This window comes from Pristiophorus japonicus, chromosome 7, assembly GCF_044704955.1.
Source record: "Pristiophorus japonicus isolate sPriJap1 chromosome 7, sPriJap1.hap1, whole genome shotgun sequence".
NCBI lineage: Eukaryota > Metazoa > Chordata > Chondrichthyes > Pristiophoridae > Pristiophorus > Pristiophorus japonicus.
In genome coordinates, this window is record NC_091983.1 from 179,880,651 (window position 1) to 179,897,123 (window position 16,473).

Here is a 16,473-nt window from a genome sequence, read left to right on the forward strand (position 1 = left end):
CTACCTGCCCTCCCAAAATATGTGCTCATTACTGCTCTACCAGTATGGTTCAGTTCCTATTACAAAGGGGCTGTGTCATGCAGTACTGTGAAACCTAGCGGCTGCTTACACATTGCGACTTAATAAATAAATCTTACTTATAATGAGCGAATCTCCTCAGAAATGGCTGTCTCTCAAATATCCAGCTGCAACTGAAAGCAAATTTGCCGGGATGTGGTAAATGGGCCTGCCGGGTTCGTGGCCCTAGCAAATTCAAGCAAGTTTACTTTGGGACTAAAAAACAAAAACTGCAAAGGCTGGAAATTTGAAACAGAAACAGAAAATGCTGTGAACACTCAGCAGACCAGTCAACATTTGTGAAAAGAACAGATATTTCTTTGTACTTGTTTTGTTGTCAGTGGAACACATCCACATTGGTGCATAATGCATGGAATGTGGCAGTTGGAGGCATGTAATGCCAGAAAGGAGATGATGATGATAGTGAGATAGGTCCAAATTGATGCCACTAAGAAAACAAATGAGAGGGTTGGTAGTGGAGAAAAGATGCCAGTCTTTTCTTTGCTTTCCAATTTTGGCAGTAGAGTGAGGCCCAATCTTGTTTGATGTAGTTCAGCCTAATCTAATGATGGGTGGTTAAATCAGATGTACGCCAGATACGCTCAAATCTGTGCCCTTTCGACTTGAGGGAGCAAAAATAGGGGAAATACCGGGGAAATTAGAATTCTCAGAGGACAAAAACATTGAAGGTGAAGGTGAGGGAGTGGTTGACCAAATCGATGGCTGAAGTATTGTGGAGAATGGAGGCCCAAAAGCTCGGTAGTTATGAGTTTGAAAATGCAATTGTAGATGACTTGGAAAAGAGTTTTTTTCCTGAGCGGATGCAGAAGGAATTGGGGTTAGATGGGGTAGGGGAGGGCTGTGGGTGGTGAGGGATACAAGAAATGTTGGAGATGGTCTTTTCATGGGAGATGGCAAAGTCATGGGAATGACCGTGAATATAGACAGGAGAGTTTATATGGAGTGAGAGATTTATGAAGGATAGGAGGACAATTAATTCAGAGGAGAGAGTCCAAGTGGTGCTGAGATGAAGATTGAAATCACTGAAGAGTTGCTCAGTTAAGAGGCTGAGGGAGAAAATAGAGTGGATAGGAAGGACCTATTCCCCTTAGCAGAGGGGTCAATAACCAGGGTGCATAGATTTAAAGTAATTGGTAGAAGGATTAGAGGGGAGTTGAGGAGGACTTTTTTCACCTAGATTCTGGAACTCACTGCCTGAAAGGATGGTAGAGGCAGAAACGCTCACCACATTTAAAAAGTATTGGATAGGCACTTGAAGTGCCATAACCTACAAGGCTACGGACCAAGAGCTGGATGGCTCTTTTTTGGCTGGCACAGACACAATGGGTTGAATGGTCTCCTTCTGTGCCGTAAATTTCTATGATTCTATGATAAAATAAGGGAGGATATCTCAGGGAGAATCTCAGGTGGGCTTAGTGGCAAGGTGGACATTTTGAAAGAGATGTGAGGGACGAAACAAGGTGAGATGCTCAAAGAAGATGGTGCAGGGGAAAGAGACCAAGGTGCAATTCCACTGCTGTGATAAAAAGAATGACTTGCATTTATATCGCGCCTTTCATGATCTCTGGATGTCCCAAACAGCTTTACAGCCAATGGAGTACTTTTGAAGTGTAATCACTGTTGCATTGTGGAAGATAAATAGTTAAACTGAGTGAATTTAACTACTACATCCAAATCTACCACTTACTTCTTTGGAAGTGAAAGACACCCCTGGTTCTTTCTGAACAGGTTCTGAACATTATTATAACTAGCAGAGACTCTCAAAATATTTGCGGTCGATTATTATAACTAGCAGAGACCAGCAAAATATTTGCGGTCAAATGAGTATCTTTATTACAATAGTACTTGTTTAGACTGTCGTCATCATAGTCTATAGAATCAACGCTGATGTCCTCCCTCCCTCCCTTTCTTCCCCCCACCCCCCATCTCCCCTCTCCCCCACACCCTCTTTCAGTGTGGAGCTCAAAGAGTTATGATTAAAATACATCAGCCTGGGTAAAATGTTTTATGATATGATGCTGATGCAAAGTTTCAAATTATGACTTAAAAACTATGCAGCTCCTTGCATGGCTTCATTGGTAAAAGTTGCAAGCAACTGAGCAATGCGAATCAGGTGGTGTCAGATTTGAACCAATTTTGCAATATGCATGCACATTACTGACCTGGGATTCATGATAAGGCGCCGGAAAAAGTAGGTCCAGGTAATGTAGTCCATGGCATCTTGCTTGGATGAAACAGTTCCAGCAGAAATTTCAGCATTCATGTGATCAGAAAGCACCTCTAACAAACTGCAATGTGAGAAATATGTATTAGTAATGCAACAAACAGGAGAAATTTTAATAGTGTTGAAGATTTCAATGCTTTTAGCTGGCACTCAAATAGGGGAAAGATTTCCTTCGATGACAATTTGTAACAAAATCATAAATATGTTCCTTATACTCGTATTAGACAATGAAGGAAATCTTCCTTATAACGATTTGCTTGTGCCAGGAAACTCCTTTCTGTACCTTCCTTAACTAATTCAGCACAATCCTCAGACAAATAAATAGCGGCCTTGGTTATATTTCTTCTAGAGGAGCAATTGGACCAAATATGTATATATTCATTTCTAAATAACTATAATTAAAGAACTAGTCTGATAGTTACCCAAGAATTTCCTTAATGTATTTAAAACACATTGCAAAGTCCACGTTTTGCGACTGGAGCAGTGCATTCTCAATTAGACTGGCCATTTTTGCCTGCATTCTCCTCCAGGGTTACGTTCAGCACTAGATGAGAGTGTGAATTTATTGGCACTGAAACTGCCGCCTTCCTGGCGGCGTACTCCATTTGAAAGGTCTTGCAACTTCCGGGTTTCCGCATGCGCTTGCACATGTGTGAAATCCGAAACTTGCAATCTGTAAACCTTGACAGATCATCCAAACCGCATGGAAAGTCAGTATTGCTGGTGCAGAGTTGGGTTATTTGCTCCACAACTGCCCAGCAACTGCTCACGAAACTCTTACGGCTGGTAAAAGCTGACTGCTTTCATCAGTGTAAGGGTTTAAGCCTTGAATTAAACATATAAAAATAAAAATATTATGCACATACACTTTAAATAAGTTTATGCAAATATTGGCCCAGATTAAGATGTTTGAAATTATTTATCAAAAAATTAAATGATGAATAAAATTGCAACTTTTTTTTTCTTTATTCATTCACGGGATGTGGGTTTATTGTCCATCCCTAATTGTCCTTTAACTGGGTGGCTTGCTTGGCCATTTCAGAGGACAGTTAAGAGTCAACCACATTGCTGTGGGTCTGGAGTCACATATAGGCCAGACCGGGTAAGGACATCAGATTTCCTTCTCGAATGGACATTAGTGAACAGGATGGGTTTTAAACAACAATCTGGTCGTTACATGGTCACCATTACTGGCCCAGCTGCCATGGTGGGATTTGAACTCGTGTCCCCAGATCATGAGTCCAGGCCTCTGGATTACCAGTCCAGTAACATAACCACTATGCTACCGTGCCTGTCAGTACATTTATATTTATTAGAATTATGTACATTGTATAAGTATTTGGGGACTCCATTTCATACCATTGGGGGATTCCCTTTGTAAATGATTGCAATGGAATTCTCCTTTGCGATCGGAGGACTGACCCCACATGATCCCAGGGTCGTTTCCAAAGCGCCTGCGTCCCTGAGATCCTTACTCTGCGGTACACCTAGAGGCCCTACGGTACACCGAGACTGCAACTCTACGCGGCCAGGGAGCCTGCAGGTAGGTTCGTAAAGGTTTCGCAGATCGGTGGCGTACTCTGGAGATATGTCTCTGACCACAATTTCTAGCCCATTATGTCTGCTTCTGTATAATATCCTACCATAAAAACATTCCTGCAAATCTCTGAATTCTAGCGGAAGCAGACAGTTATTCCAGCTAAATTCCAAGAATGATCAATGAAATTTCATTTTAAAAAAAAAGGTTAGTTTTACATATAGTAATTGACAAAATAACTATCAGTGATCCTATCGCCACCAACAGGATCCTAGGACTTCTTTACTTCTCACATTTTTAATTGCACCTCTGGTCATTTAGCTGGTGGCTACTTAGCCTGGTACCAGACTGAGTTAATTTTATTTGAAGTGCTCGGAAAAAGGTAGCAGGTGGCACACTGTCCTTTGACCTTCGGGTTCTGGGTTTTAAATCAAAAACAAACTGATGCGGTGGAAATCTACTCTATGCTGGATGTAACATGTCTGTGTGAATTGAGTTTTGCTATTATCGATCAGGTTTTTTGTGGCCAAAGTACTGAAGTACTCATAAGTTGACAATCTCCCTCAGATAGGCCATAGGGAATGGTTGGTGCAGGCAATAAACATTTAAGTGTGCTCTTTTTAGTTTAGGGTAAAGTAGAGGGAGCTTTCGTCTGCACTGGTCATTGTTCATAGGGCTGCTGACCGAGTGCCGTGTAGCTCTTTGTCGGCCGGCGCGGACACAATGGGCCGAAATGCCCTCCTTCTGCGCTGTAAATTTCTATGTTTCTATGTCTGTTTTATTGAAACTGTTTCACACAGACACTGGGGCAGAAAATGGGAATGAATTCCATTCTGAGATCCCTCACAAAAACAAATAAGTACAAGAAAGGCTGAATTTAACAGCCAGGTTATAGGTAAAATAGAAAATAAATGTCATAAGGACATAGGTAAAACCCGATATACTGTTATTCTCTGAATATAACTCACCTTGATTCAACAGGAAAGGGTTCATACAGAAACTTCTTGTAGAAATCTTTTTTAATATCATGGACCAATATCACAGCTTTGCCCTGGTCATCAAACTGAGGCCTGCCTGCACGCCCCATCATCTGTAGAACATCTGAAGTTAACAACATGAGAAATTTTGTATTTTACTCATTTATAACTTTCTTATTTGTTTGTGAGACTTGGGTGAGCACAAATTGGCTACTATGTTTGCTTACATAACAGTGACTGCACTTCAAAATTAATTCATTGCAGTGATTTTGGACCTGAAAGCTACTACATAAATGCAGGTTCTTTCCTTTATTCATTCTATCTGGAAGTGCTTGAACAACTCCCTGGTTTCTTAATATTTTTTGTTTGCTAAGTTATCTGACTGTCTATGGGATGTGAACCATTGAAAGACAGGCCTTAAGACAGTTAACATGTAATGACCAAAAATTGCAGACAAATGGGCTTGGGAAACAACAAGAGGATTTCGGGCCTCGTAGGCAGTATTGATGTATGTAAATGGAAAAGGTTTGTTGGGCCTATTGTTCTTCTGCTGTTCAATGATTTAAATGTCGTCAAATTCAACCATGAACTGGGGAAAACATGCAACAGATTCAACAACAATAATGAAAAATTACATCAGAGGAAAAAAGAGGAGATAAACACCACACTCAAGTTGCCTACCTGTGATTGCAAAGTCCACATAACGTCTTGTCTTTCCATCATAGTACTCAGTACCTTTAACAATGACTAGATGAGCAGGGAAGTTTACTCCCCAAGCCAAAGTGCTTGTGGCAATAAGAACCTACAACAGCAGTGAGCACAAACGGAGTCAAACACATTAAGAACATTTCAAATAAAATAGGCAGGATAGTAGGGAGTATTTTTTTATTTTTGTGTTGAAGATCTTGAGAAGAAAAGAGGTTGCTCACCTGGATTTTGCAGTTAACAAAGAGTTCTTCCACGTGTTTCCGGTCACGTTCGTGGAGTCCAGCATGATGTATTCCAATACCAAAGGCTAAGGTCAGTTTTAGATTGGAATCTCTCACCATCTCAATTATATCACTCATCTGTGAAGATATAACAGTTATTTTATTTCAAAAATCATCTCTCCATGATCGTGTCTTCGAGGAACCACAATCCTGTCTACGACTTCTCAAGTGCATTAATTACAAGTGCATTAATGACGATCAATTTTAAGATTGCACGAACTACAATCCTCTCTACGATCATGCAACTGCAAACCTGTCTACGTTCACGCAATTTGAAACACCACAAAAGTGCACTCACACCACTTATGCTGATGCTCTTATTCAGTATTAGTCAATATCCTTGAATAAAATCACATCACATCCGTTAAAAAAAAAATCGAAGTATAAAACAGATATCGGTTGACACTAAATATTCGTCATTAAAAAAGGAAATAAAATTAGTTTATAATATGGTGGGAATTGAGTAAACTTCCATAAATGCCTTTAAAAAATCATTCTAACTATTACGTAGCAATGAAAGCCTACAGTACCTCAACTACGGTTCTGATCTAGAGATGCTCAATTGAAGTTAACTTAGCTCGTAGCATCTCAGTGGAAGCTGAAACAGTGGTATATTTATTTTGGCTAAATGAATTGCTGCGAACAGTATTTATTAAAAATATTGACAAATATCAGACGGCTAAAGACTGCAACTCACATTTAAGGTTTTAACAATGTTCACATCCATTATTCAATTCCTATTTTTTTCCTCTAGTTTGGACCAAAAGTGTTAAATGAGTTAAAATAAATTAAATATTTGATAATAACAATCAAAACTAGATGGATTGGAAAATAATTTTTCAACATGACTCATTCTGCTACATCATGTAACAATAGGTTCAAATAAAATCCTTAAATATTCTTTGTTCATTGCTTTATAGCACTTAACATAATTAAGCATTGGGTAAGAAATAAAATCACGTATAAATACAAAGTTTTCAGCACAAATGATCCTATTTTCATTTGCACGCATTAGTGGATGGGTTTCATTGATTGGGGTAAGCATGTGGCCCTTGTTTCCTGTCTGTAATGCCTACAAGACTATGTAATATAAATTGGAAAAGTAAAGGCCCCTGGCAGGGGGGCTGGTACTTGCTTAACGAACCTGCTGGGTTGTTAACAGCAGGAAACCCTGGCTGCTGCTAGGAGACTGTCATGTGTTTGCATAAATCATCGCAACATATGTTTCCAGTCCTACCTAAACTTTACTATAACCATAAGCAAATGTTGTGCTGCTAAATACTTTCACAAATATAGTAAAATTATTATGATAAAAAGGTCGCATGGAGAAAAATATAATTATTTTGTTAAATAGAAGAGGTACGTGAATAATTACTATATTGTCAAGGTTAGTTTGGATATAAGAAAATGAGAGCGTAAACTTGTGGAATGCATTAATCATCAATTACTGCACAATTTCAGTTCCGCTCCATTAACCAATTCATCAATAAGATATTGTGATGAACATCAAGACAATGACTGGATAGAAATTGTGATGCATTAACATTGAATGAATATTCTTTGAAAAATGATAGCTGAAAAGCATATTATTTAAGAAAGAAAGAACTTGCATTTATATAGCACCTTTTGATGACCTCTGGATATCTCAAAGCGCTTCGTAGCCAATTAACTGCTTTTTGAATAGTTGTCGTTGTTTAAACGTAGGATACGTGCAACCAATTTGTGCAGGGCAAGATTCCATTAACTGCAATGAGATGTGACCAGTTAATCTGTTTTAGTTTGGTGAGGAATACCAGAATTCCTTTGCTCTTCTTCCAATAATTTTTGGAATCTTTTACATCCAATTGAAAAGAGTAGAGAGGGTCTCATTTTAACGTTTCATCTGAAAGATGGCATCTCCAAGAATTGGCCGTGTGGTTGACAGTGAGGAAGAAAGCTTCAGATTGTAGGAAGATATCGATGAACTGATCATTTGGGCAGAAAAGTGGAAAATGGAATTCAATCCAGAAAAGTGTGAGGTAATGCATTTGGGCAGGGTCAACAAGGCATGGGAAGACACAATACATGGGAGGATAATTGGAGGAACAGAGGGACCTTGGAGTGTATGTCCAAGGTCCCTCTGTTCCTCCCATTATCCTGTCCAAGATCCTTAAAGGTAGTAGGACAAACCGATAAGGTAGTTAAAAAAGCATACAAATGCTTTCCTTTATTCATCGAAGCATAGATTATAAGAGCAGGGAAGCTGTATATACAACAGTAGTTAGGCCACAACTGGAGTAATGCATAAAGAAAGAAAAGAAAGGAAAGATAGATTACGAAAGTAAACTTGCACAAAACATAAAAACAGAGAGTAAAAGCTTTTACAGATATATAAAACGGAAAAGAATGACTAAAGTAAATGTTGGTCCCTTAGAAGATGAGAAGGGGGATTTAATAATGGGAAATGTGGAAATGGCTGAGACCGTAAACAATTATTTTGCTTCGGTCTTCACAGTGGAAGACACAAAAACTATGCCAAAAATTGCTGGCCACGGGAATGTGGGAAGGGAGGACCTTGAGATAATCACTATCACTAGGCGGGTAGTGCTGGACAGGCTAATGGGACTCAAGGTAGACAAGTCCCCTGGTCCGGATGAAATGCATCCCAGGGTATTAAAAGAGATGGCGGAAGTTATAGCAGATGCAGTCGTTATAATCTACCAAAATTCTCTGGACTCTGGGGAGGTACCAGTGGATTGGAAAGCAGCTAATGTGACGCCTCTGTTTAAAAAAGGGGGCAGACAAAAGGCAGGTAACTATAGGCCAGTTAGTTTTAACATCTGTAGTGGGGAAAATGCTTGAAACTATTAAGGAAGAGATAGCGGGACATCTAGATAGGAATAGTGCAATCAAGCAGACGCAACAATGATTCATGAAGGGGAAATCATGTTTAACGAATTTACTGGAATTCTTTGAGGATATAACGAGCATGGTGGATAGAGGTGTACTGATGGATGTGGTGTATTTAGATTTCCAAAAGGCATTCGATAAGGTGCCACACAAAAGGTTACTGCAGAAAATAAAGGTACCCGGAGTCAGAGGAAATGTATTAGCATGGATAGAGAATTGGCTGGCGAACAGAAAGCAGAGAGTCGGGATAAATGGGTCCTTTTCGGGTTGGAAATTGGTGGTTAGTGGTGTGCCACAGGGATCGGTGCTGGGACCACAACTGTTTACAATATACATAGATGACCTGGAAGAGGGGACAGAGTGTAGTGTAACAAAATTTGCAGATGGCACAAAGATTAGTGGGAAAGCGGGTTGTGTAGAGGACACAGAGGGGCTGCAGAGATTTAGATAGGTTAAGCGAATGGGCTGAGGTTTGGCAGATGGAATACAATGTCGGAAAATGTGAGGTCATCCACCTTGGAAAAAAAACAGTAAAAAGGGAATATTATTTGAATGGGGAGAAATTACAACATGCTGCGGTGCAGAGGGACCTGGGGGTCCTTGTTCATGAAACTCTTTTTGGAGTTTATCTGCAAAAACAAAATCCCAAAAAGTTAGTTTGCAGGTGCAGCAGGTAATCAGGAAGGCGAATGGAATGTTGGCCTTCATTGCGAGAGGGATGGAGTACAAAAGCAGGGAGGTCCTGCTGCAACTGTACAGGGTATTGGTGAGGCCGCACCTGGAGTACTGCGTGCAGTTTTGGTCACCTTACTTAAGGAAGGATATACTAGCTTTGGAGGGGGTACAGAGGCGATTCACTCGGCTGATTTTAGAGATGAGGGGGTTATCTTATGATGATAGATTGAGTAGACTGGGTCTTTACTCGTTGGAGTTCAGAAGGATGAGGGGTGATCTTATAGAAACATTTAAAACAATGAAAGGGATAGACAAGATAGAGGTAGAGAGGTTGTTTGCACTGGTCGGGGAGACTAGAACTAGGGGGCACAACCTCAAAATACGGGGGAGCCAATTTAAAACTGAGTTGAGAAAGAATTTCTTCTCCCAGAGGGTTGTGAATCTGTGGAATTCTCTGCCCAAGGAAGCAGTTGAGGCTAGCTCATTGAATGTATTCAAGTCACAGATCGATAGATTTTTAACCAATAAGGGAATTAAGGGTTACGGGGAGCAGGCGGGTAAGTGGAGCTGAGTCCACGGCCAGATCAGCCATGATCTTGTTGAATGGCGGAGCAGGTTCGAGGGGCTAGATGGCCGACTCCTATTCCTAATTCTTATGTTCTTATGTTCTTATGTTATGTTCTTATATTTCTGGTCACCACATTACAGGAAAGATGTGATTGCACTAGAGAGGGTGCAGAGGAGATTTATGGGGATGTTGTCAGGATTGGAAAATTTTAGCTGTGAGGAAAGATTGGATAGGCTGGAGTTGTTTTCTTTGGAACAAAGTAAATATTGGTCCCTTGGAGGACGAGACTGGGAAATTAGTAATGGAGAACATGGAGATGGCAGAAACTCTGAACAAATATTTTGTATCAGTCTTTACAGTAGAAGACACTAACAATATCCCAACAGAGGATAGTCAAGGGGCAATGGGGGGGGGTGGGGGCGGCAAGGAACTTAACACAATCACAATCACTAAGGAGGTGGCACTCAATAAGATAATGGGACTAAAGGCGGATAAATCCCCTGGACCTGATGGCTTGCATCCTATGGTCTTAAAAGAGAAGTAGCAGAAGGAATTGTGGATGCATTGGTTGTAATTTACCAAAATTCCATGGATTCTGGGGAGGTCCCAGCAGATTGAAAAACTGGAAATGTAACGCCCCTATTTAAAAAAGGAGGCAGACAAAAAGCAGAACACTATAGACCAGTTAGCCTAACATCTGTGGTTGGGAAAATGCTGGAGTCCATTATTAAAGAAGCAGGAGCAGAACATTTGAAAAAACATAACTCAGTCAGGCAGAGTCAGCATGGATTTATGAAAGGGAAATCATAGAAACATAGAAAATAGGTGCAGGAGTAGGCCATTCAGCTCTTTGAGCCTGCACCGCCATTCAATGAGTTCATGGCTGAACATGCAACTTCAGTACCCCATTCCTGCTTTCTCGCCAGACTCCTTGAACCCCCTAGTAGTAAGGACTACATCTAACTCCTTTTTGAATATATTTAGTGAATTGGCCTCAACAACTTTCTGTGGTCGAGAATTCCACAGGTTCACCACTCTCTGGGTGAAGAAGTTTCTCCTCATCTCGGTCCTAAATGGCTTATCCCTTATCCTTAGACTGTGACCCCTGGCTCTGGACTTCTCCAACATTGGGAACATTCTTCCCGCATCTAACCTGTCTAAACCCGTCAGAATTTTAAACGTTTCTATGAGACCACCTCTCATTCTTCTGAACTCCAGTAAATACAAGCCCAGTTGATCCAGTCTTTCTTGATATGTCAGTCCCGCCATCCCAGGAATTAGTCTGGTGAACCTTCGCTGCACTCCCTCAATAGCAAGAATGTCATTCCTCAAGTTAGGAGACCAAAACTGTACAACAATACTCCAGAGATGTGGCCTCACCAAGGCCCTGTACAACTGTAGCAACATCTCCCTGCCCCTGTACTCAAATCCCCTCGCTATGAAGGCCAACATGCCATTTGCTTTCTTAACCGCCTGCTGCACCTGCATGCCAACCTTCAATGACTGATGTACCATGACACCCAGGTCTCGTTGCACCTCCCCTTTTCCTAATCTGTCACCATTCAGATAATAGTCTGTCTCTCTGTTTTTACCACCAAAGTGGATAACCTCACCTAACCATGTTTGACAAGTTTTCTGGAATTCTTTGAGAATGCAACGAACAGGGTGAACAAAGGGGAACCAGTGGATGTGGTGTATTTGGACTTCCAGAAGGCATTTGACAAGGTGCCACATTAAAGGCTACTGCACAAGATAAAAGTTCACGGGGTTGGGGGTAATATATTAGCATGGATAGAGGATTGGCTAACTAACAGAAAACAGAGAGTCGGGATAAATGGTTTATTCTCAGGTTGGCAATCAGTGACTATTGGGGTGCTGCAGGGATCGGTGCTGGGACTCCAACTATTTACAATCAATATCAATGACTTGGATGAAGGAACCGAGTGTAACGTAGCCAAGTTTGCTGACAATACAAAGATGGGAGGAAAAGCAATGCGTGAGGAGGACCCAAAAAATCTGCAAAAGGACAGACAGGCTAAGTGAGCGGGCAAAAATTTGGCAGATGGAGTATAATGTTGGAAAATGTGAGGTTATGCACTTTGGCAGAAAAAAAAAATCAAAGAACAAGTTATTATTTAAATGGAGAAAAATTGCAAAGTGCTGCAGTACAGCGGGATCTGGGGGTACTTGTGCATGAAACACAAAAAGTTAGTATGCAGGTACAGCAAGTGATCAGGAAGACCAATGGAATCTTGGCCGTTACTGCAAACGCAAGGAAATCTTGCTACAATTATATAGGGGATTGGTGAGGCCACACCTGGAATACTGCGTACAGTTTTGGTTTCCATATTGAAGAAAGGATATACTTGCATTGGAGGCAGTTCAGAGAAGGTTCACTAGGTTGATTCCGGAGATGAGGGGGTTGGTTTATGAGGAAAGGTTGAGAAGGTTGGGTCTTTAGTCATTGGAATTCAGAAGAATGAGAGGTGATCTTATCAAAACATATAAGATTATGAGGGGGCTTGACAAGGTGTATGCAGAGAGGATGTTTCCACTGATAGGGGAAACTAGAACTAGGGGGCATAATCGTAGAATAAGGGGCCGCCAATTTAAAACTGAGATGAGGAGGAATTTCTTCTCTGAGGGTTGTAAATCTGTGGAATTCGCTGCCTCAGAGCTGTCATTGAATAAATTTAAGACAGAGATAGACAGTTTCTTAATTGATAAGGGAATAAGGGGTTATGGGGAGTGGGCAGGGAAGTGAACCTGAGTCCATGATTGGATCAGCCATGATCGTACTAAATGGCGGAGCAGGCTTGAGGGGCCGAATGGACAACTCCTGCTCCTATTTCTTATGTAGAGGAGGCTGAGGGGAGATTTAATTGATCTGTATAAAATCATGAGGGGCCTCGAGTAGATATGAAGGACCTGTTTTCCTTAGCCGAGGAGTCAATAACCAGGGAGCATAGATTTAAAGTAGTTGGTAGGAGGATTAGAGGGGAGATGAGGAAAAAGTTTTTCACTCAGAGGTTGGTGGAGTACTGGAACTCAATGCCTGAAAAAGTGGTAAAGGCAGAAACCCTCATCAAATTTAAGAGATACTTGGATGTGCGCAGAGCCGTGACTTACAGGGCTATGGACCTAGTGCTGGAAGATTGCATTAGGCTGGGTAGATCTTTTTCGACCGACACGGACACAATGGACTGAATGGCCTCCTTCTGTGTCATAATTTTCTATGATATGATTCCAACAGTGCAGCACTCCCTCAGTATTACACTGAAGCGTCAGCCTAGATTATGTGCTCAAGTCTCTGGAGTGAGGCTGGAATTCATGACCCTCTGACTCAGAGGGCTACCCCTGAGCCAATGCCGACACCCATTCAATCCTTTGAGGATGCAACACTATTTCTGCAGCAAAATGTTAAGCATTGTACTGGTTTATAATTTTTTTTTTTAAGGAAAGAGTATGTGACCCCCATAGTTTTTCTTTACAAGTGTGTGCAAGCATTGTAGTCAGGAGGGACCTCTGACAGATTATCAATCTGACTGTTCTCGAACCAGGCACCTGACAGTCTTCGAAAAATATGAAGTGTTGCGACAAAATAACCTAGTACATAGAAACATGAAAAGAAAATGCTGAGGTTGATGGCCATGACTGCATATTTATTTTTAAACTGAAGGTAAGAGATAAAACAAATTAAAAAAAAATCAAAGGCCAAAGCTTTCGGAATGCATTTTTCACCAATATCATAAATGGCTCCCTTTGCACAGGTATCATCCACTTCCTTCAACGCAGTCATCACTCCCTTCCTCAAAATAAACACCATTTACCAGTTACCCATACAGTATCAAATCTCCATTGCCTCTCTAAAATCCTTGATGGCATTGTCACTACCCAACTCCATGCTCAGTTCTTACACAAATCTCCGAGTAGCTTGAGTCCCGTTTCCACCCTTATGAGAGTACTGCCTTGGTCAAAGTTATGGTGGACAGGCTGAATTATTGCTTCTCCTCCTCCTCTGCCTCTCTGTGGCATTCAGCACAGACAACCATTCCATTCTCCTCTATTGCTTCTCCTCTGTGGTCCATCTATTCAGGACTGCTCTTGTGTGGTTCCTGCTCTATTTTTCTCAACTTGGCCAAAACATCTACAGCAATGTCTAATATCCCCACTCTGCAGAATACGCAAAGGTCTGCTCCAATTTTTTGATTATATTTATCCGTCTGCAACATAATCAGGTCAGTTTCCATAAACATGCTGATAACCCCCAGCTCCATCTCTCCATCACCAGCCTATTCTCCACAACCATCTCTGTATTGTCAGTCTACCTGTCTGATATCAAGTCAAAGGTGAGCTAGAACATCCTCCAATTGAATAAATGGAAGACCAAAATCATCTGCACCTCTGACTCGTTGTATCTCCGTCATTGTCTGCTTGTTCAGGCTGAACTAAACAATGCAAAACCTCAATGTACTGTCTTGCCTCTGTCCCGACTTCACTCTCACTGCAGCTGAAACCCTTGTCCACAATTTTGTTACTTCCAACACCTTCTTTGCAAGTTTCCCGACTGACACTATATGCAAAATGTAACTGTTAACAAAGCTCCATTGCTCACATCCATATTAAATGTTATCCATCAACCTATCCTCAGCTACGATATAACTGAATGAAGGAACAGACTCAAGCAGCTGAATGGCCTATGTTTCTCAAAGCCGTTTTTCGACATGCTTTTGGTGATCTCCCCTAACCCTTCTGCTGGTATTCAGCATCTGTTTCTTCGACGTACAGTACCTTGGGACATATTCTATGTTAAAGGTACTATATCAATGCAAGCTTCTGAGTTATCGTATTACAGCCAGAGGTATGATTGGCAAGAGTGCTTCCAGGTTAGGGAGGGGGAAACAAAAAATAAAAGAAGCCAGTATTCTCCACCTTGATCACGGTGTTGAGTGAGAATAGGATCAGGCTTGGCTGTATGCTCCCTGCATTGAATAGTCCACTAAAATTCAGTGTCAAGACTTGGCTATGTAAATAATGGCCAGTTGGTTGACCAGCACTTATAGAACTATATGTCAGCAAGGATACAATGTCTTTAGCAGGGGAAGAGAGAAAATGGTAAAAAGGTGAAGAAAAAGGAAAATTTAAGAAATTGTTTTATTACCCTATATCCCACCACTCCGGGTCAGTGCAACAACAACTTGTATTTATATAGCGCCTTTAACATAGTAAAACGTCTCAAGGTGCTTCACAGGAGTATTGCAAGACAAAAATTTGACACCAAGTCACATATAGAAAAATAAGGTCAGATGACCAAAAGCTTGGTCAAAGAATGAGGTTTGAAGGAGCGTTTTAAAGGAGGAAAGAGAGGTAGGGAGGTTTAGAAAGGGAATTCCAGAGCTTGGGGCCTAGGCAACAGAAGGCACGGCCACCAATGGTTGACCGATTATAATCAGGGATGCTCAAGAGGACAGAATTAGAGGAGTGCAGATATCTTATGGGGGTGGGGGGGGGGGGGGGGGCGCGCAGTTGTGGAGCTGAAGGAAATTACAGAGATAGGGAGGGGCAAAGCCATGGGGGGATTTAAAAACAAGGATAAGAATTTTGAAATTGAGGCATTGCTTAACTGGGAGCCAATGTAGATCAGCGAGCACAGGGGTTATGGGTGAATGGGATTTGGTACAAGTGAGAACACGGGCAGCCCAGTTTTGGATGACTTCAAGTTTACGTAGGGTAAAACGTGGGAGACCAGCCAGGGGTGCATTTGAATAGTCAAGTCTAGAGGTAACAAAGGCATGGATGAGGGCTTCAGCAGCAGATGAGCTGAGGCAGGGATGGAAATGGGCGATGTTACGCAGGTGGGAATAGGCGGCCTTAGTTATGCTGCGGATATGTGGCATTTTAGGGTCAAATATGACACCAAGGTTGCAAACAGTCTGGTTCAGCCACAGACAGATGTTAGGGAGAGGGATGGAGTCAGTAGCTAGGGAATGGAGTGTGTGGTGGGAACCGAAAACAATGGCTTCGGTCTTCCCAATATTTAACTGGAGAAAATTCCTGCTCATCCAGTGCTGGATGTCGGACAAAGAGTGACAATTTGGAGACCATGGAGGGGTTTACCAACAAGTTGTGCTGCCAATTACAAAACTGATATTCAATAGGAATTAGTGAAATTATGCAGTATGAAAATAAGCTAAGTACCATAAACCACTTTTATTCTCCAATTATGTTTTGATCCCTTATCTTATTAGGACTCTCTAGGCCCGTGACAGACCTAATTACTTGAGAAAATATCTGCAATGTATGTAAATGCTCTACAAAGTATCGGAAAAGAATCTTATGTTAATTCTCAATTTCAGTTAAATAATTTCATGAGATCTGGTACAAGATTTGAAGTGGTCTGAAATTAGTTTTTTTGCCTTGAAACACGAATGAGGTTTCTGTGTCACTGTCATCTAAAAGCTCCAATTTGGAGGGAGAAATCAATTTCAGCAATCATCGCAATTATTTGCTGCTTTTTTAGTAATACATCTGTGGTA

At 41.2% G+C, this 16,473-nt stretch overlaps 1 protein-coding gene across 4 annotated transcripts in view; it reads right to left on the minus strand.

Moving 5' to 3' along the window:
* Nucleotides 1-16,473, minus strand: part of ascc3 (activating signal cointegrator 1 complex subunit 3) — a 777,147-nt gene that overhangs the window by 144,356 nt on the left and 616,318 nt on the right. For all 4 annotated transcript variants that reach the window (XM_070885599.1, XM_070885602.1, XM_070885601.1 and 1 more), the window contains exons 31-34: nt 5,746-5,883; nt 5,498-5,618; nt 4,808-4,940; nt 2,241-2,366 (exon numbers count right to left, since the gene is read on the minus strand). In XM_070885599.1, coding sequence (XP_070741700.1) covers nt 2,241-2,366; nt 4,808-4,940; nt 5,498-5,618; nt 5,746-5,883 — 518 coding nt within the window. The remainder of the gene's footprint in view (nt 1-2,240; nt 2,367-4,807; nt 4,941-5,497; nt 5,619-5,745; nt 5,884-16,473) is intronic.